Source organism: Manduca sexta, chromosome 12 (genome assembly GCF_014839805.1).
Source record: "Manduca sexta isolate Smith_Timp_Sample1 chromosome 12, JHU_Msex_v1.0, whole genome shotgun sequence".
NCBI lineage: Eukaryota > Metazoa > Arthropoda > Insecta > Lepidoptera > Sphingidae > Manduca > Manduca sexta.
The window spans coordinates 12,366,768-12,387,505 of NC_051126.1; the positions used below are offsets into that span (position 1 = coordinate 12,366,768).

At 35.7% G+C, this 20,738-nt stretch overlaps 1 protein-coding gene across 2 annotated transcripts in view; it reads right to left on the reverse strand.

The window, feature by feature from the left end:
* LOC115451528 (putative inorganic phosphate cotransporter) overlaps positions 1-20,738 on the reverse strand; it is a 60,972-nt gene that overhangs the window by 3,801 nt on the left and 36,433 nt on the right. For both annotated transcript variants that reach the window (XM_030179888.2, XM_030179882.2), the window contains exons 2-7: positions 8,216-8,403; positions 6,085-6,324; positions 5,447-5,656; positions 4,912-5,076; positions 2,154-2,370; positions 1,247-1,485 (exon numbers count right to left, since the gene is read on the reverse strand). In XM_030179888.2, the coding sequence (XP_030035748.1) occupies positions 1,247-1,485; positions 2,154-2,370; positions 4,912-5,076; positions 5,447-5,656; positions 6,085-6,324; positions 8,216-8,403 (1,259 nt within the window). The remainder of the gene's footprint in view (positions 1-1,246; positions 1,486-2,153; positions 2,371-4,911; positions 5,077-5,446; positions 5,657-6,084; positions 6,325-8,215; positions 8,404-20,738) is intronic.

The following is a 20,738-nucleotide window of genomic DNA, read 5'->3' on the forward strand; positions in this document are numbered from 1 at the left end:
TATGCATAAATGCGGTCTGCAAATAGTTTTAATGATAATCATAATCTACATAAACTCTACCTAAAGAGAAGCCGATAGGAATCGGATTATATAGACCCTCCTACGCGCAATGGCCCGACTACTTTACGGGCCAAGTGCGGAAAAAGGAGCCCATAACCATACCATGGACCCTCCGCCACTGCTGATTACATTAGCTTTCAATGCCAATGTGTGTTATTATTGCCGAATGTTGTACACAAGACGGCTCTGGATACCGTGTTTCATTGTTACAATTTAATTAAATAACACCCGAAGTTATTTATTAATAATTTTAAAACTCCTTCCGTAAGTAATAAATTGGCAACTATTTGGCGCATGAAAGACTTGCCTGCTACGTGTGTCCTCGCCATCCATAGAAGGTACTAGATCTTTGCTAATATTTGCTCTATTGCATACTATTTTTTACAAAACATCTATTATATTCTTATCTAAATTACGTAAATCAATTTACTCAAAGCGTTGAAAATCGGCGGCCTTCAGTTTATACGATACAAAAACTCGGTCAAAATGTTATCCGAGCGAAATTTCGCAAAGGTTACTCAACCGGTGTACTGCGCTGGTTTAGATTACGTAGACTGCCTAGGTCCTAGTTGTGAGATGCACCACGCTTCGTACGTCAAAACTGACGTGCCTGACACCAATAAGGGACTCTTTCTGAATTTGTCTATCCGTGATTACGAAATGGCGATGCAACGTCGTCAGAGGTGTTGCGATTGCAATGTTCCGAGGATGCATAATTAATTGGAGTTTTCTCGGGTAATTTACAAATACTACTTCTATAAATATAATGATTGCCTTCATTTTTCCTTGAGTGAAGCAAGACGTTGTCTTTTTTTATTTTTATATCCTATCCTTAGAAGACTACTTCACCTTAAATAGTTTGGTATCTTCTATACCAATACAATATTTTAAAACCTTTTGCGAAATCTAATAATACCTGTCTATATTACTAGGGGCAAGTTTTTCATGATCTGTATATCTATAAGAATTCAAGCCATAAAAGTTACCATTAACACAGACGTCATAATTTAGACAAAAGTAATAGTAATTGATTGCTACTATCAATGCAAAAAGCCATGAGACCTGCTTCTGTATTAGTTCGTATATGAAAAAATCATTTTTTACATATTTCTTATAGAAAAATCTTAGAGGCCTATGTAAGCAGTGGACTCGAAAGGCTAGAGACAATAAAATAAAATTAACTCACATCAGGCGTCAGCACTCCGACCAGATACGGCGCGATGATTCCAGTAACAGCCCCTATACCGTTCACAATCGCCATGATGGTCCCAGCGTAGTTCCCACTCAGGTCCAAAGCGTTCACCTTCATCCCAGGGTAGAACGCTCCCATCAGCCCCATGGATGCAGTAAATAATATCACCACGACTTGCGTGTCACATCCGGAATATGAGGCCAGGATCATGCAGATTCCGGGTCCGACGGAAGCTGGAAACAAGATCATAGTAAGACCCTGGGGTAGAGTTGCTTCGGTAAGAATATTTTGATGGTTTTGGGTAGCAAAATAGTTGTAGTGACTTGGAAGGTGGGAAGCCTAAGGGCGGCTGATACTAAGGTTTCTACAATATAATCGTTCCCCGTTCTACAATATAATTCTTTCCCCCTACAAAAACTTTTACACAAGCAAGCAAAATTTATGGAAAGATGCTTATTATATTAGAAGTAATTATCAAATTAACGGAGAGTAAGAATGAAAATAATATATTCGCAATAGTAGACATGTTTATTTTAAAACCTTACTGCTTTGTGTTAGCAGGTGTTAATAACTAATTACCATTCATAAATAGCGATAATATTGACAGCAATCTTCACCATGTCTAGTCAAGCAAAAATAAGTAGACATTTTGACGTCAGTGCATAAACAAAGTATGGTTTAACGATGCATTATTTTTCTTTGGCTAAGCACGGCTTGCACATTTATTAATTATTAGTTTTTAATTATTAAGAAGCAATAGGTACCTACAGAAGAATTATGATGCCTAACTTGTTGGCAAGTATATCAGATACTTTGGTTCTTCTGCTTTTGTGAATCCATTCCATAATCAAAGTATATACAGAAACAAAACCACAAAAACACAAACGAAAACCCAACTCACCAATGGTAGTGAAAGTCTTCCTCGCGTTAGTAACTGACAGCCAATTTCTCTTCACCATCTTGTCACATATCCAGCCGAACGCAATGGAACTGATCCACATAACAGCGTAGGGCAGCGCCGCGAGCGTGCCCGTGCGGTGTATGTCAAACTTCAACACGCCTGTCATGTACTTCGGCAGGTCTGTCACCATCGTGAAGTAGCCGTAGTCGTGACCGATCTGGGGGATAAAGAATGTTCTAGAAGTTATATAAATCCTACTACTATTACTACGGCGGGTTATTGACGTGCACAAATTGCGCTCGTACTTTCGTTAATAAAATTGGCTATACAAGTCACGTAAGAGCACATCGAAGGGCAGAAGCGCGACTAGAGGATGCCCAGTCTTAGCTCAAGTTAAATATGCCTGTCTAGTTTCTACAGTCGCCGTGGCCGAAATCGGCTAGGAAGACACACTATAGATCCTACTATTATACTGCTTCGTGTTCTTTGTCAAATTAGATTTAACACATTCACCACTACAACTCCTGTAAGCCAGGATCAGGCATGCATTTTATGACACCGAGCGGTGAAGCTCGGCGAGTGTCAGGTAACACTAATCTGTCTTTATCCAGCAAAGAATTTAACGGTGAACAGAAGCATCTAGAAACATCCATATCAATTTCCCACAACCATTTCGAAGGTATAAGAAGATCATGAATATATTAGAGGAAGCGCGTGCCTTACAAAGGGTCATAACGAAACTAATAATAAATTTAACGTAATAATTTTCCATTCGGTAAATGGGTCTCACTTAACTTAAAAAATATAACCGTATAAAAATGCTAATTGTTACAGCAAATATGACCTTCTGTAAAACGTTATGCGTATTATTGTTGATTGACGCACGTAAATATTGACCATCCAATGCTTTCATTAGTTAATAATCTTGCTAAATGGGTTCTCACGATGTCCTGAGCACATAGAAATATGTTTTGACACCTAAAAGTGATGATACCTTGAGGGTATGCAAACACTGGAACATGTGACAAGTGACCACCACAGGTTTATAATCAAATAACCTGCCCAAAGAGTTCTAGGTGTCCACTTCAAAAGGGATGGATAGGTTCTGCTGAGGACCTAGCCTGACTTGAGAGAAGTTGGTGAATTAGTTACTTTTTATAGCAATTAAATGACGAATGAAAACAGAAGAAACACCATCCAACACCTTGAATTACAAAGTATTGTTTGGTATTCCACTGCGCTCGTCACCCTGAAACAATATGTTAAGCCTCATAATGCCCAGTGATTACGCTGCCTACGATGTCTTTAGAACTAAAGCACAATACCGCATGCCCACTAGAAAGAGACATTGTAGTTGTACCTACCCCGTAGTAATTGCCCACTTCGCGACCCGAACCCTGCACTGAATATAGATTACAAAGTACTACAGTAACAAAAAGTGCTTGCATTGTTCTTTTCGTTTGTCTACCTAACATCATAATACCCAATAATTGCTACAATCCTTTAAACCACAACAGTAACCATAATAAGTAAACTGATGTAACTTCAGTAACAATTTACTTCGAACAATATGTCAATATGTTTCAGTTAAGCATTAGGTCATGCTAATTTACTTTATGAACACTAAACAGAATAAAATATTGGACCAATACAATTTGTTATTTGTATGGGGAATTTTCCTATTTCATACATTTTATCACGTGTATGTGAAATTTGATTTACTAATTGAATTTGTGAATGAATTGCTATTCAATGAATCATAGTACCGTCGCAAATATGATGGAGCGCAGCAGAGAGATTTTTTATTGTCAAACTATTATCAACTGTGTCTTCATTGAAATAATAATCAAAATCTATTAACACGAGAATAAACTGATTTTAAATAATATTTCAATGAACAGTTTGACAGTAAAAAATTCTCTACGCTGCGCTCCGCCATATATGTGCCGACCCTAATGGGTTCGTGATGTGTTTATTAATTTTCCGGACATATTTTTGTGTTGTTGAAACTGGGTGTCTAGCAAAGTTAATTGCAAACATAATATTTTTGGTATTGTAAACAGTATTGTGCGGATTTTCCATAAGGGAGAGCAGAAACGCAACTAGTAAAACTATAGTTAGCCGAAATTAATAAAGATATGATGAGAAACGAACCTATGTCCGTACATGGGTTCCAATTTAAACAAATTAGGAACAAATGAATTTTTCCCAACACCAGTAAAAAAATTGTTAGCCATTTGAAGAGCAAAGGCAAAACTTCGCGATTCAAAGGCCATACCTACACCACAGAACATTTAATTGTATTGTCAAACTTAAATACTAAGATAATAAGGTAACTATTCCAATTACAAAATATCGAACTATCTTCAAACATATATCATTTTTTATTTATTTTATGTCTACGTTTAATATATTTATAATTCATTATTATAATATTTGTATATATCGTATTATTTCTATTTATTGATGCATTTGTATACCACTACGGTTATCTTTGTTACCTACTTTGCTAATTTCTGCGGCACCGTAAGATTGACTGAGCAAGAATGCCTACAGCTTTAATTCCACCTGTACACTATGTTATTGTAAATATATAAAAATAAATAAATATATATTAATAAATATATCAGCGTGGTGGACTAAGGCCTAATCCCTCTCAGTAGTAGAGAAGGCCCGTGCCCAGCAACGAGTCTATAATATAGAGCTGTATTATTATGTAGGTATAATTAATCAATAGTGTAGCAAGATGGTTGCTTACCTGAGCGCATACCAAAGCCCACAGAGGCACTGACATGAAGATAGGCTTCCAGGGTATAGACGAGGGCTGGCTAGTGCGGTGTCTGCCGAGAGCCTCCTCCAAGTACTTCTTCTCTTTGTCCGATATGTAGGGATGGGATTCAGGGTCGTTGTAGCAGAGCAGTGACTGTAAATAAATTATATGTTGAATGCTTTGCAATTCAATGCTTTTTTGAGGAGACAGATATGTTTTCATTTTGATATAAGTAACGTATAATTTTACTCTCCAAGAGGTGCAATGTAAATACCTGGTCAGTTGACTTTACATTTGTAAATTACGTTCTACTTAATATAATTTTGATGTAATAGATTTCAAAACATTTCTAATACGTAATAAGCCGTTGTTTATCGATAATGTCTAAAAATATTTCTAAAGATTCGTTTAGGTTTTCGGATAGTGTGATTGGAAATAAAATAGATACTGCAATATATCACTAAACTTATTTAACTATTTTTAAAAACGCTCATTACATATTACTTTTACAAAGATAACTTACCCATAGTATAAACCAGAAGATGCCAACAGCTCCAAAGAGGTAGAACACGGACTCCCATTCCCCTGTCTCTTTAATGACCAGTCCAGAAAGGTATGTGCCCGCTATATTCCCAATCTGAGCTCCACCGAATACTAGTGACCCCATTCGCCCCCTCTCGGATACTGGCGCCCATCTTGCAAGCATAGCGTTTAATGCCGGGAATGTCGTGCCCTGTGAATATTTTCTATGGTTAGCATTTGAAAAAAGAACATCGCATAGCCTCTATTCCACTTTTAAAAACCATACAAAAGTTGGAAAATTGTCTATGATTAGCATGGATTTGAAAATAGAACGTGTAGCTGGCACTATATTACAATTTATTTATCATGTTAATAAACTAAATACAGCAGTATAATCGAATTACGACTGGCTACTTAAATAAAGATTAAAAAAACAATTGAACATAAACTTCAGTTTACAAATTTAAGTTCTCATTTCTAGCCTATGTTGTCATCTAACGACATTTTTTACAATGCCTGTCAAATTTGAATAATGCCATCCAAATCCAATCCCATAAACATAATATTACAGGGAACTTGCATGAATGCCTTTAATATAAGAATTTTCAAACCACGATACAAATAAGCCTACCAACTCACCTCTCCAAGTCCCTCCAGCACCCTCAACACGATAAGTCCAGTAGCTCCTCCCACGTTCACAACCCAAGGTGTCAAGAGCGTGAAGAAAGCGGTGCTGAGCACACCAAAGCCCAAAGAATACTTCCCGCCGAACCTCTCGGCCAGCATACCGCCGGGAAGATGCGTCACTATGTAACCGTAGTAGAACGCGCTGAGGATTATACCTTGCGTCTCTTCGTCCCAGTCGAACCTGTTTGTTTCCTGGAACAAATTAATTACAATTAAATTGAACGGCATAACTTTGCCTACCGCAGGGATACGTTTATCTCTTGCCGTTCGTATTTTTTCGGCTTCACTTAACATTAGGTGCGGTGAAGCCGCTTTGCAGTACCTTTGATGAATAATAAATAATGGAGATTATATTTAATGATATGAGAGGTATTTAAAGTTATCTGGGAATTATAAATTGAAATAATGTTTTCAACTACAATTATAGGTACATTAATTTTAATAATGCTTTATATTTGTCTTGGATTATAGCGTCTAAGCTGCTTATCCGTCGGTACCAAATCTCCTCCTTTTTTTTAAGTCCTTTAAAAATAGAATCGAAATGAAATTTAAAACCCACGTTTAAAAATTGAGAATTGGCATTTATTATGATAGTGTACGAATTACGGTGTATTTATGCAGGGGTGTCGCAACACGGAGCCTGTGGTTGAGTAAAGAACGGATGTCCTTTATAAACCACTATTAATGGTAATTGACATCCTTAGATAAATACTATTTAAACATTCTCTTTGATAAATATTCTTTGAATCGATTGCATTAAATTATTAGTTCTAATTTTTGTACAATTTAGGCTCATAATTGCTAGGAACAAAAGAATTTGCTTCTCGAAATAAGAAGCTACTCCATATTATCCGAGTGCTGTGTTATTTTTTTTAAACTCTGTTCAGTGACGTATTGTCTAAGTTTTATTTTAATAACTACCTTGTTACTATCTATATTAAATAACAATAAAATAATACTCGTTTGCTTATTGTCAATTCACTAGACTTAAGACATCGATCACCGTTCACTTGAACACAAGGTTGGCACAAGTGGGAGGAATAAATATCCCTATAGTTAACAGCAGGATGTTACTCAATTCGTGGTTTTTAATCAGTTATTTTAAAGTTCTATATGTATTAAAATTAAAATACTTTTCGGATTTTATCGCGGTTTTTTATATTATTATTTTCTCCCGACGTTTCGAAGACTTTGCAGCCTTCATGGTCACGGGGGGGACTCCGCCCTATGACCAAATAAATAGTATGTGTATATGTATATTATATGTATATCCAAAGATTTAAACTAATATCAATTCCATAGTATTTGTAATTCCGTAGTTTTTTAATTTCACGGTGTAATTTCGTGACTACGGAAACAATACATATTGCATAGTCATTGTTATAAAAGCAGAATTAACTGTTTCTAATACAGAATTGTATAAAAAATTCTTAACTTTTTGTTCGTATTTCTAAAACCAGCTGATGAAAATAATATTTAATTCCTTATGTTTAAGCGAATGTTAGACATTGAAATGAAACTATTTACAGATTTTATTGCGGTTATTTATAATAGCAATTTTCTCTCGACATTTCGAAGATTTTGCAGCCTCCATGGTTACGGGGGGGACTCCGCCCTTTGACCAAATAAATAGTAAAATAAATAGTTTTATTTCAATGAATATTCATTTGCACATTGCGCGCAATGTGTCAATGTGTGCGTCACATTGTGGGATTATAAGAATATTCTTATAATCCCATCTACTCCAATAAAAAGATAACGCAACAATCTGTTACAAAATAATTTGACCAAGTTTTATTACAGCAAGCTAGTTGTAATATTGGTATCCGCCCGAATAGCGACCAATATACACAAACTATAAATCCTTTTATAGTAGCCACCGAATTGTATCACGTTCTTCTGACTTGACTACATAATCCGTTTTCAATCAACCCGTCACAATTTGTCTACTGAAGGTTAATCATCTCTCATTAATCAATACTTTATACTCCTTTCCAGCACATGCAATGAAGCCGTTGATCAATACTTTACACTTCATGCCATCATATGCAGTAAAGCCCCTATCTATATAAAAAGTACTCACAGCATCATCAACCGACACGATCTCCTCGACGTCTCCTGGACAGGAGCCTTCGTCGTACGCGAGCGAGTGGCCGCGCCGGCGCACCATCTGCGTAATGGCGATGTTGAGGCATACACGCATCGTGTACGCGTTCGCCACCGCCAGGAAACCCATGATGGCCATCACCCATCTTTGTGGGATTAGGAATACTGGAACAAAGAAATTTTATGTAAGTAAATGCAACGTGCGAGATAAGACAATAGTTTCGCCGCCCTACGACGGAAGAAACTTGGCGAGAAGTAAGTGCCCTGGTTGCACCTCTGCCTAACCCTTCTGGGATGAAGGCATGATTCTTGTTTTTTGTTTAATTATATTAATAAGTAAACATATAGGTACACGCTTAAAAAGTACATTAAAAGAATTTGAACTTCCTTTAGCGTATGATACTACGTTAATACTCAAAATAACATAAATATTTTTTTGCGTAAGAAAAATAGTTCCTAGTTACATAATGGCCTTTTTAAACCAGCTATTGAAAGGTTGATAATCTTGTAGATTACAACGACCTTAAAGCATTGCACTTTAGAATCGCCAGTAGTTTTTTGTAATCAAATATGTAACTAGAAAATAATGATGTCGGGTTTCTTTCACAATCACTTTCTAGTGATTATGAGTCGGGCTCTGATTGAATTGCACGATAGTTTTCATTTTATTTTTGGTATATGACTTTGTTTCCTTAAAAACTAATAAATTATTCTTTCCTAGCCGAATTTCGGCCACGACGTTAAATCTCGATGGAGACCAGCCAAGTATGCAGGAGATGCTATAGTGCCTATGTGTGTGCAATACATAGGTACGCTCTCTGTTCCTTTACTCGTATCGTGTACCTACGCATTACTGTACTTTTTGTTATCTAAAATAAAGTAAACCCTTTTACTCTGTCTTATCCTTTCACTCATTTTGTATTATGTGCATGCTGTGACGACTCCTAATTGAAACAACATTTAGCTTTTTGTTTGAAACTTTGTATTAATCAGATATCGATGTATGTTTTGTGAGTTGTTCCTTTTAATAAATAAATTTTAGTTAAGAAAAACGATTATTGATACGCAGACAAAAGATTGAAGGCGATTTGAAATTGTGTATTTGTTGAGCTACTTTTGCTGGCTGTACTTCAAAGTAGAACAAAAATTGCTTGCCGGTGCAAATATTGAAAATAGGACACACTGCTTGTTGTTGGAAATAGACAAAACTGTAACCTATAATCGAGAAACATGTTGAACCTTAGAGCATTTAACCAATGTATGTTGAACTCTAGAACCACGCTTATGCAAACAGGTTGGTTGATTGCGATGCAACTGTTTTATAACCCAACCGCTGGACCTCGGAGTCGCGCAGCGTAAAGGCTAAATAGCAATTAACAGAAGGTAAAAGTACATCCACCTTATTTATTCTTCCGTGCGTTAGATTTTTGCATATTACTCGGCGATTTTTAAAATATATAATAATATCAGTCCTGGGCCCTTATTCTGTATGATAGTGTAACCGCGTAACGCGGCCGTGTCATGTTATCTTCGAGAAATGTGTGTGAAATGGTATTCTGTAAGCCAAATTTCTATAGTCCTAAACATGATGCGTTGTGTTACGTGCTTGTTACACACTGTCAAAATAACGTGCGAGATAGAGAATAAGGCCCCAGTATGTACCGTCCCATTGCTGGGTACGGAATTACTTTACTAGAGAAAGAGATTAGGCCTTAGTCCACCAAGATGGCGTAGTGTAGATTGGCAGACTTCACATACCCTCTTATTTTTTATAGAGAATTTCTCAGGTATGCTTTCACCGTGATGTTTTCCTTCACTGCTAAAGCAAGATTCGAGCATATCATGAGCATGGGTTTTGAACCTGCGGATATTCCTCTCGGCAGTCCCATCCACTCCCAACTAGGCTATCGCCTCCTCCTTTTGTAAGACGGCCGAGGAACTACACTGGATTTGACATCTAAGTACATGTATGTATAATACTTATTTTATTCTTACAGATTTTCTTCTATCTACCACGCAGACGAGATAATGACAAGAAATAATAATAATAATAGTAAGCAACTACACATATGTGTAATCAAATTATATTTTAAAAAATGCTACATAAATCAGCCAGAAGTTCCACTAGTATTTTACAGAATATACATAGGCATATCGCTCACCACCTATAGACAGCCATGTGAAATAAAACATTGAAATAAAACTATTTACGGATTCTATCGCGGTTAGTTATATTATTTAGAAGACTTAGCAGCGTTTAAAGTCTTTTAAATATCGAGAGAAAATAATAATATAAATAACCGCAATAAAGTCCGTAAATAGTTATATTTAAATGTCTATTTCGCGTAAACATAAGAAATCATTATGTGAAAAAACTATTGAAAGTAAGCGCTAAAGTATGATCAGTCAATTAGTGTACGCTAATGTTGTCATTATCATAACAACTTGTAAATATTAAGCTAATTATTAATTACTTGCGCAATAAACTTGCTGCTTCTGAATGGGGCGCTTACTTCGAAATTATAGTTATACAAAATACATTCATATTTAGAATAGAATTTATATTTAGGCGATAGCCTAGTTGGGTGTGGAACGGACTGCGAAGATGAATGTCTGCAGGTTTAAATCCTAAGGGCACACACCTCTGACTTTTATAAAATCATGTGTGTATTCTTTGTGAATTTATCGTTCGCTTTAACGGTGAAGGAAAACATCGTGAGGAAACCTGCACATCTGAGAAGTTCTCTATATGAATTTCGAAGGTGTGTGAAGTCTACCAATCCGCACTAAGCCAGCGTGGTGGACTAAGGCCTAATCCCTCTCAGTAGTAGTAGAGGCCCGTGTTCAAGCAGGTGGGCAAGAAGTATGTAATACAGGGCTGATATTATTATTATTTAGAATAGAAATGAGTTTTATAGACACGGAAAGGACATGACGAGCACTATTACTGGTTGTTTTATTTATTTAGAACAGCTAATATAAAAAAGTAGTGTCCGATAATTGGTTCAATTATTGGTTATTTACTTCCTAAAATAACAAACGAATTGCCAGTAGCACTAAAAAAACACTTTAATTACAAACAACCTAAAGTAAAAATTTCAATACTATCTCGGTAGTTTAAAGCATGTTTAAATTAAAATATAATATGCATAGACTACACAAAAAAACAATCATATCATGTAGATTGTTATCCTTTTAACGTGGCTGAACAATTGTGAAATGTTGGAGATGTTATCTGTGCATCACACAAACCAATTTATATAAGTGATGATTATGATGTAACTTTTTGTATGTACTAATTTAAACAATAAATAAAAATGATATATTTTAAGTAGGTGTTACATAGATTCAACTAGAATCTTCAGTGTGATAAATTTGATGTTCTGATAATGCGACTAGCAAGTCGCTCGCTCGATGAAAAGTGACAACCACTCCCAATAATAGCAACTTTAAAAGTCGAAGTACTTGTGGATTAACCCTTAATGGCCAATATTGGCATCTTCGTATGTGTTCAAGAAGCCCAGTTATTTCACTTCACGTCCTTAAACGCACCCTAATAACATTAAAACTATTTTTCCGATTTTATTGCGCTTTTAATATTTTAGTTTTCTCCCGACGTTTCCAAGAACATGAAGGATAAAACCCCCTCACGATAAATCCCAAAAATAGTTTAATCTTAATTTCTAACATTCGCGAAGAAATCATTATGCACCCTAATAACTTCAATATTGGCATCTTCCTATGAGTTTAAAAAGACCATTTATTTACTTTTACTTAATTGGAACGGCTCATAAAGCCAATTACACCAATTACAAAATACTATTACAAACTGAATAAAATTCGATTCTAAAACATGATACAAAAAATAATAAAAAATAAAAAAAATAAATTATTAATTACCATGACATTAAACGCACCCTAATAATTTCCGTACAGGTGAACCGTGACGATAATTATACCGAGATGTTACTACAAAACGTATTAAGCAGTGTTCACAGAGTTTTACAGCATACCTGTGCACCCAACCGTGACGGCCAACATTGTCGCATTGTAAAATGATTTGATTTGATGGTATTGTGAAGATATTTGGTCTGAATGGTTTATTGGTTAGTTTGACTAGGGTGTGCTTGGTATACGATTGATAATATAAATAATAATATGTAGGTAATAATAAAATAGGTAATAAAGCGGCGATAGCCTAGTTGGGTGTGGAACGGACTGCCAAGACGAATGTCCGCAGGTTCAAATCCCAAGGGCACACACCTCTGAGTTTTCTGAAATCATGTGTGTATTCTTTGTGAATTTATCGTTCGCTTTAACGGTGAAGCAAAACATCGTGAGGAAACCTGCACATCTGAGAATTTCTATAGGAATTTCGAAGGTGTGTGAAGTCTACCAAGCACTAGGCCAGCGTGGTGGACTAAGACCTAATCCCTCTCAGTAGTAGGAGGCCCGTGCTCAGCAGTGGGCAAGTATATAATACAGGGCTGATATTATTATTATTATATAATATTAGACAAATTGATAATATTATTCATTGATGGTAGGACATTTGTATCTACCCGGTAGCGACCACCGTACACGAGGTATAAAACTCGCCATAGTGACCTACGTAAATGTATCACGTTCCGAATTAGTAAGTTTAGTTGAAGACTGCTCTACAAATTTCAACTAAACTATATGACCTACTATATTATATTACTACTATAGGAACTACGTATTACATAGATCTGTTATAGTTACAATGTTTTGACTTCCTTTTGGTACTGTTAAATGTCATTTAACATAGAAAGAAAAAAATAAGATTTAAATATTTTATCTTATATTTTAGATGTAAAAACGTGTACAAAAACTTTTTTTTTTCCGTAACTAGAATTTACATCAATCCGCCATTTATGACATCATGTATATTATAATATTTGATACCTAAAGCGGTATATGCAAAAAATAAAATGAAAAATCTTAATTTAAATTTGACTTAAATTTCATGTTCCAAGACTAAAAAATAAAAAAATCTCAAATACCAACATAATTTTAAAAACGTGGGTCTTTTTAAAGTTCTACTATAAAACCCAAAATTCATGGTCCGTCACTAAAAAGATAGAAAAAACTCAAATAAGTACCAACATAATGCGGAAAACGTGGGAAAACAAACGACGATTACTTTAAACATAGAATGGCGTTAAATACAAATAATTAACCACCGCACTTAAACATTGTTTCTGTTCGCACACTAATAGATAAATTGCAGACATTTGCAGCATTTAAATTAGCACGTGGCTTGGACGCCGTGGTCGCACTAGGCATTTTGTTTGTTACTGGATGCGCAGCGAACTGCACGCTAAGGCTCCCGCATACCATATCAACTGGACACATAGAAACACTACGCTACTCTATTACATTTGCTGCCATTGAAGTCTGCGCAGCGCCTAAAACCCTAATGGTTCGTTCCAACAAGAGGCCGTTGCGACAAAGTGTTTGAAAAGCAGTAGAAATAGCTAACATAACCCGAATCATAGCTAACTTGTTAGAAACAACGTCTTTATCCACGACTGGATAAGCAAAGGTTTAAGTAAAGTATTTACTGCCGTGTATTTTACGTCCCACGACGTGATAGGGCCTATCGCCCTATTGAACACAAATTCCAGACTCCGACCTGATACTGAGTAGAAAAACTCAATATCATTGCCTGACCGGGTATTTGAACCCGGGACCTCAGACCACTCTGAAGAAGTCTAAATCGAAGGAAATGCGCACACGTAATACAAATACGCATCATAAGCAGTCCAAGCTAATATGCAATTGCTATGACAGTATCAACTGCAGACTTATAACCACTCCATCCAATAGAAACCTAAAGGTCAAGTGTGGACAATTAAATGGCTGTAGCAAATAATCTCACAAATAGAATACCTGTTGATTCACTTAAAGTAATTACCGGCAGCGTAACAAGTAACCGCGATCGCGACTGACTGGATCAAATTGCGTGCGAACTCTTGTTGATATTTAATGAAATTTGTAGCCATATCCATAAATCAGTCCGTATAATTTTGCGAACGTCGAGCTATGCGACCTCTATTGTTATTATTTGTTTATTTATCGGTTTCAGTATACTATTGTATTGTTATTGTATTATGTCCCAATGTTGAGCAAAGACCAAAGATCCATTCATGAATCATGATCTTGCGCTATAGTAAACCTGTTATTTTTAAAAGAGTAGTCAGTCCAGTAGTAGCTTTAAAATGTATTCATAGTAAATTCGTTACTAAAGCTATGTAAATCAGCTGCGAAGTTTATGCCACGTGCGACCGCGGACTGCAAAAAAAAATTTGTGTGTGGTCTCCATTTATGGGCAAGTGAATTAGCGAGTGCCGATATTGGACGATCGTTGTACTGATGACTAATTATTAGTATAGTTGTAATGTAAAATGATTATTTTCTGGTTGTAGAATATATTTTATATCCGCCCGGATAGCGACCACCGTACACAAGGTGTTAAAACCCGCCATATTGGCCTACGTAAGTGAGTCGCGTTCCGGGATCAGCCTGTGTATATCCGGTTCAACAGGCCGGCATAAATGTGTGGACTGCTAAGGGACTGCTGCTTGGCGGTACAAATAGACATTGCGGTGGTACCTACCCAGGCGGACTCTCACATATGAAAGACCTACTACCAGTAAGGAACTTAGAACATAAAAGTATTTATGTTCTAAGGAACATAAAAGTTACAAATAAATCTTAGTCCATCAATCATTATGTATCTATGTACAATGTCTGGTAAAACACTTGTGATCGTACCACGTTGAGACATGATTCATTGTGGCGTGCACGAAACGGTTTTATTTCCGCCCGCCAACGGAATACACAACAAGGACCCGTTAAAACTCCCGTTGAAGGCCGTCAAACTCCGAAATGCAAACTGCGCCTACACGAATTTAAATTAGATCAATAAATTATTCTATTTAAATGGAACAATCGATCATATTCCGAGATAGGACGCAAAAAATAACTTTACCCGTATTTTTAAGATTCAGTAAGCAGTCGTACCACGTACGCTACAATACTAACGAGGCTCCTTGAAGTTAAAATGCCTTGTTAGTTCAATATTTTGTCTCCCGCTTTGCTATGGAGGGAAGTGGACAATTAATATTTCCAACTCCCTATTTTTCTATTTGATTAATTTCATTGCGGGATACTGACAAATTAGTGTTACCTGAGACTCGCCGAGCTTCACTGCTCAGTGTCATAAAATGCGTGCCACTGCTGATCCAGGTTTACAGGAGTTGTAGTGGCGGGTGTGAGGGCGGAAAAGTCTCTCTAAAATACTAACGAGGTTTCATACGAGGTTTAAAATCCGCCGGCAAAATTGTGCCCACCGTCGAGGGACGCATAGCTTATTTTTGGTTAACACTAGAAATCATCGAGACCAATGTCTTTTTGCCATGCGATAATCATAAGTATTAACTTTACCTCCAAGGTCAGGTCAAGACTAAGACCCAAGGCCTCTATATAGTTGAAGCCCGTGTCCAACAGTGAGACAAGAATTAATAATTAGAGAACCAGTCCTGTATTATATTCTGCCCACCGTTGAGCACATCCTTTCTCTACTATTGATTGGAACTTTAGTCTACTACGCTAGCCCACTGAGTTCTTATATCATGAGCGCCACTCCGTACACAACCACAAGCTGTTTATATTGAACATACTTGTCAGTTTGAATGGATTGCAGTTCAAATCAGTTGAACACAGTGAATGTTTGGAACGCCGAATCTAATACGTAGTACATATCGATGGATGTATGTAATTAATTATTCTCCAGAGTCGCTCGAATTAAATACCCGTCGTTAGATATCCCTAAACCAACCGGCCAGGCGAGTTACTCGACTTGGATAGTTAGAAACTAGTTTGCAAGTTTTTACTGGCAGTTTCTACAATGTCGCGGCTGGACGCGGCAGACAGCATGGCATTTTGTTAAGGTTCAATAAACTTAAACGCGTGTAACTGAGATATACGCGTTATCTTTAGAGGGAAATAGTTGAACGGTTGGTATAGGCGTAGGGCTTTGTTTTGTGAGATTGGATTGTAATGGAAGCGGGTTTGAATCTTAATATCATACGTAATGACAGTGTAACTTTACTTTACTAAGCTCGTCAAACTTATTTCTGTTGGATGATGGAATAACTTGCCAGTAGCATAATTTTGGTTACAAATTCGAATCAATATTTTTTTGTCAAATTCGAACTATGGGCCTTGTTACCTGACTCGGACCCTAGACTGCGCGTTTTAGAGTATATTAATTCTACTGCAACACATTATTTAATTCATTATTATCTTAGAAAATGTCGAAAAAACACGAAGTAAAAAACCGCTCCAAAAGCAATTCTAGACAATGCCGCCTCTGTACTCAATGCATTTAAAAAACGGTCATTTTTCAAGTGTTTTTAAACTATTATGCTCGCAACTATAAAACAGCAATGTTTTAATCTATGATAATATAACTATTTGCTTTCTTTCTATAAATTGGTATTTTATTAACATTTTTACTCGAGTATATTTTCATTTCTATAGAACTATTACAACTCAATAAAGAATGTTCGTTTAAGAAGAAAAGTATGTGAAAAGGTATATTATATTTAAAAAAAATGTGAACACTTTGACAGTCATTTCTTTCTTATACACGGCTATTTAAAATAAACAACGAGCGATAAGACAGCGGAACGGATTTATTTTAACCACTGTTTTCTATAAACTAAACTAATCCTTTTTTGTGATCCATTGTAAAAATTGACCAATCAGAACGTTGGTTTCTTTGACAAGCTTACTAAAGATTTATTTCGTTTGGTTTATTCCCGGAAACGGATAGAAAATTAAGATTGAAATTTAAGATAAAATTAATTATTATTATTGACATTAATAGAACAATTTAGAGGTATGAAATAGTGAAAACCGATCCTTAATCGAAGATGAATTTCCCACAACATTGGAAGGGAGTGCGAGCAGGAATTGGACAACCAGTTATCTGATAGCAATTTGTTGAAAGCAGTCGTGAGCCGCCTTTCACCCGCCGCTATAAATCAAAATGACAACTCCCTAAGATTACCACATGGGTGTAAGGGCTCATTAAAACAGTACTATAGAAATCGGAAATTGTCAGAGATTAAATAGCACTAATTCTTGGTGATGTTCTGATTTGTGGTGGGGTGGAAATGTGCTTATGTCAAAAGTAATATTACGATCTTAGATTACAATTAAAAAAAAAATATTCGAAATTCAAAATACTATTTTTGAAATTCGAAGTCATATGACCTTGCAATTGTGCAAAATTCATATTAATCTTAGAGTTAGGATTAAAAACAGTAATATTCGAAATTTAAAATAGTATTTTTAAAATTCGAACAGTTAGGTACATATCTACCTATATCGAATTTGCAATAATTATTGTGCAATGCATATTGTTAATTAATATTATGTAATGGAAACTATTCCGTTAGGTGGATCTGTATGCAGAATTGTTTTACACGGTTTGCAGATAGAAAAAAAAGCTAATTTTGTTTAACTTAGCTCACTAAGTTGAGAATTTTTCCATACTTATGTACAGACTGCAAACTACGTTATATTCTACGTGTAATTTCCTCAGCTATACAAGCCAAGCTAAAATAACATAGCTCAGTTTTTGGTCTGCAACCCGCATTAAATTCAATACCTAATTATACATAAAAAGAATTGATCTTCGAAAATAGCAACATTTTAACCAAGAATATTATTTCAAAGTACATATTAGTTTTTATAAGTAGTCATTATAAAGGCATGTTAACAATTTCCAAGATAAACCCTGTAAACAAACTCATTTAATGTTACAACTAGGTAGTCCTAATTCCAAAGCTAATGAATCAGTAGTTTGTGTAATTAATGTCAACGTCTGAGAAATGTGGGTGAACACCGCGGATATGATAACCATCATTTAAATTCTTATCTCAATTGAGGAGCTCGCTTGTGTCAAACTTTTTTTATATTAAACGAGACGAACAACTTACTTGTCTGCTACTATAATATCAGCCCTGTATTATATACTGTCCCACTGCTGGGCACGGGCCTCCTCTACTATTGAGAGGGATTAGGCCTTAGTCCACCACGCTGGCCTAGTGCGGATTGGTAAACTCTCAAAATTCGTATAAACAATTTCTCAGGTATGCAGGTTTCCTCACGATGTTTTCCTTCGCCGTTAAAGCAAGCGATATTTCACAAAGAATACACACATAATTTATTTAAAAAATCAGAGGTGTAGGTGTATCAAGTAGTTTATGTCTGCTACTGTCTACTGTTAAAATATGCTTTGATGTAGGAGCTAGAACTTTAAATTACAAGGTTAAGTTACGCGCGGCGCTCTTTCCAATACCCTAGCTACAATATCCTTCAATTTTTTTTATTGCCTTAGTTGCCAAACAAGCAAGCGGTCTGCTTGATGGTAAGCAGCATTTGCCGCTCATGAACTAAAACAATACCAGAGGCACAACGAAGCCGTTCTCTACCGACAAAACAGTGGTACATTGAAGTTTGCCGGAAGGAATAGGCCATGCCGCGGTATCTCTCTAAATCTCGCACGTTATACTTACAATTAGAGGTATTAAATATATTTTTTAAAAATACATCCTCTATAGGAGCTAAAATATTACCGATGGGAAAACCGCTCATGCTAATCTGAATTTTTTGTTTGTTTGTTTACGTTACATTGATCTCTAAAACTACTGTTGCTAAATCTCACAATAGGAAAATACATTAACTTTGAGTACTGTAGGCTGTAGTCCGATTTTTATCCCAGTAACAGACTTTACAACGACCAACCCAAACAAAACTTTATAAAAAGACAAATATATGAAAATTTTCACGAAAATCCAATAAAGCTAACCGATATAATTAAAATCATCGTCCATTTTCCAAAAGCACGTTTGATAAATTGGCAACAGTGTCAAAACAAACCTGTTCGGTCGCAACAAGTAATTTTACGGTCAACAAATTTTTTGCTAATTAATGCAAGTTCATTGTGTTTTTTTGTCGGAATTCCGCGCGCTGCCCAACGCCGTCTCGAAAGACCTCATTTCACACCGAAATCAGTTTACATTAAAATAAAGCCAAGATCTTGCTCAACAATCAACATTAATTGGTTTAGATCAGGGATGGCGAACCAGTGGCACATCACAAAATAATTCGAGCACGCGTGTTATTTAAAAAGGAATACTTAAATAATTAACTTTAATTGACGTTTTTTTGGTTTCAGGTATGATTGTGTGATTTTGGTTATATAGTGTAATCATTTTAACGTGTATGTATGTGTAAATAAAATGTCTGGTTTCAGAGCAATATTGTTTAATTTATGATATGATATGCTTATAAATATTTAAAGTTTAATATAAATATTCATTTTTTAATTAAATCATTCACAAATGTTTGTGTTAATTCAATGTTAATTGATAATATGTTTTGTTGGATTAAAAAATAGATTAAATATAACCGGATTTTCCTGTGAATATGAACAATGGAAGTCAGATTGTAGTCTGGAAATCGTTCATCAATTTTAATATATAACTTTACTCATATAAACTATTTGTACAATGTACAATGTTCATGTTATTTAAATGCGTTTTGAATATATTACCGTAACTGAAGTACCAATGTTTCCAACTGCAAACAATTTGACTAGAAACATTTACTTCTGGAATATTTATTATTTGTAGATTATGCGGGATTATTTAAATTTTTACCTAATAATGATTTCTCATGTTCATGTGTATGTTAGATATATTAAAGTAATACTTGTTTTCGGATTTTACTATTTTAAGATGGTTAGAAGCTTGCACGAGCTTAAAAAAATATTTACCCTCTTAGTCCTTTACAAAATTACCAATGATATTACTAAAGATAAAATTTAAAATGTAAATACCTATGTCCTGTACAATTAAACTTAGTATAAATAAAACGCGCACGTGCCGCCGCACTACGGTGAACAAAACGTGACAGTAATTAATTCAGACATAGAGTGCTTCGTATAATCAACACATTATCAGTTTATGGCGTTAGACTAGCAATGAGCCGCGGATATGCTTGATCTATTGGAATGAATTGATTGGTTCCCGATAGGTCTTTTTGGTGGTAGGTCTCTCATATGTGAGGGTCCGCCTGGGTAGGTATTACCGTAATGTCTATTGCCGCCAAGCAGCAGTGTGTAGTCACAGTTGTGTTCCGGTTTGAAGAACATTGTAGCCAGTGTAACTATTGGACATAAGACTTAACATATCATGTCTTAGGATGGCGAGCGCAGTGGAATACCAAACAAAGCTTTGTATTTAAGGTGTTGGATGGTATTTCTAATGTTAAGGGCGGTCGTATCGCTTACCATCAGAAGAACGGCAAGCTCGTCATTCACATCAATTGAAAAAGATACAGGTTGGTAAACAATATGAGTAATAAAATCCTGTATATATCTATGTTGTTGGTTAAATACT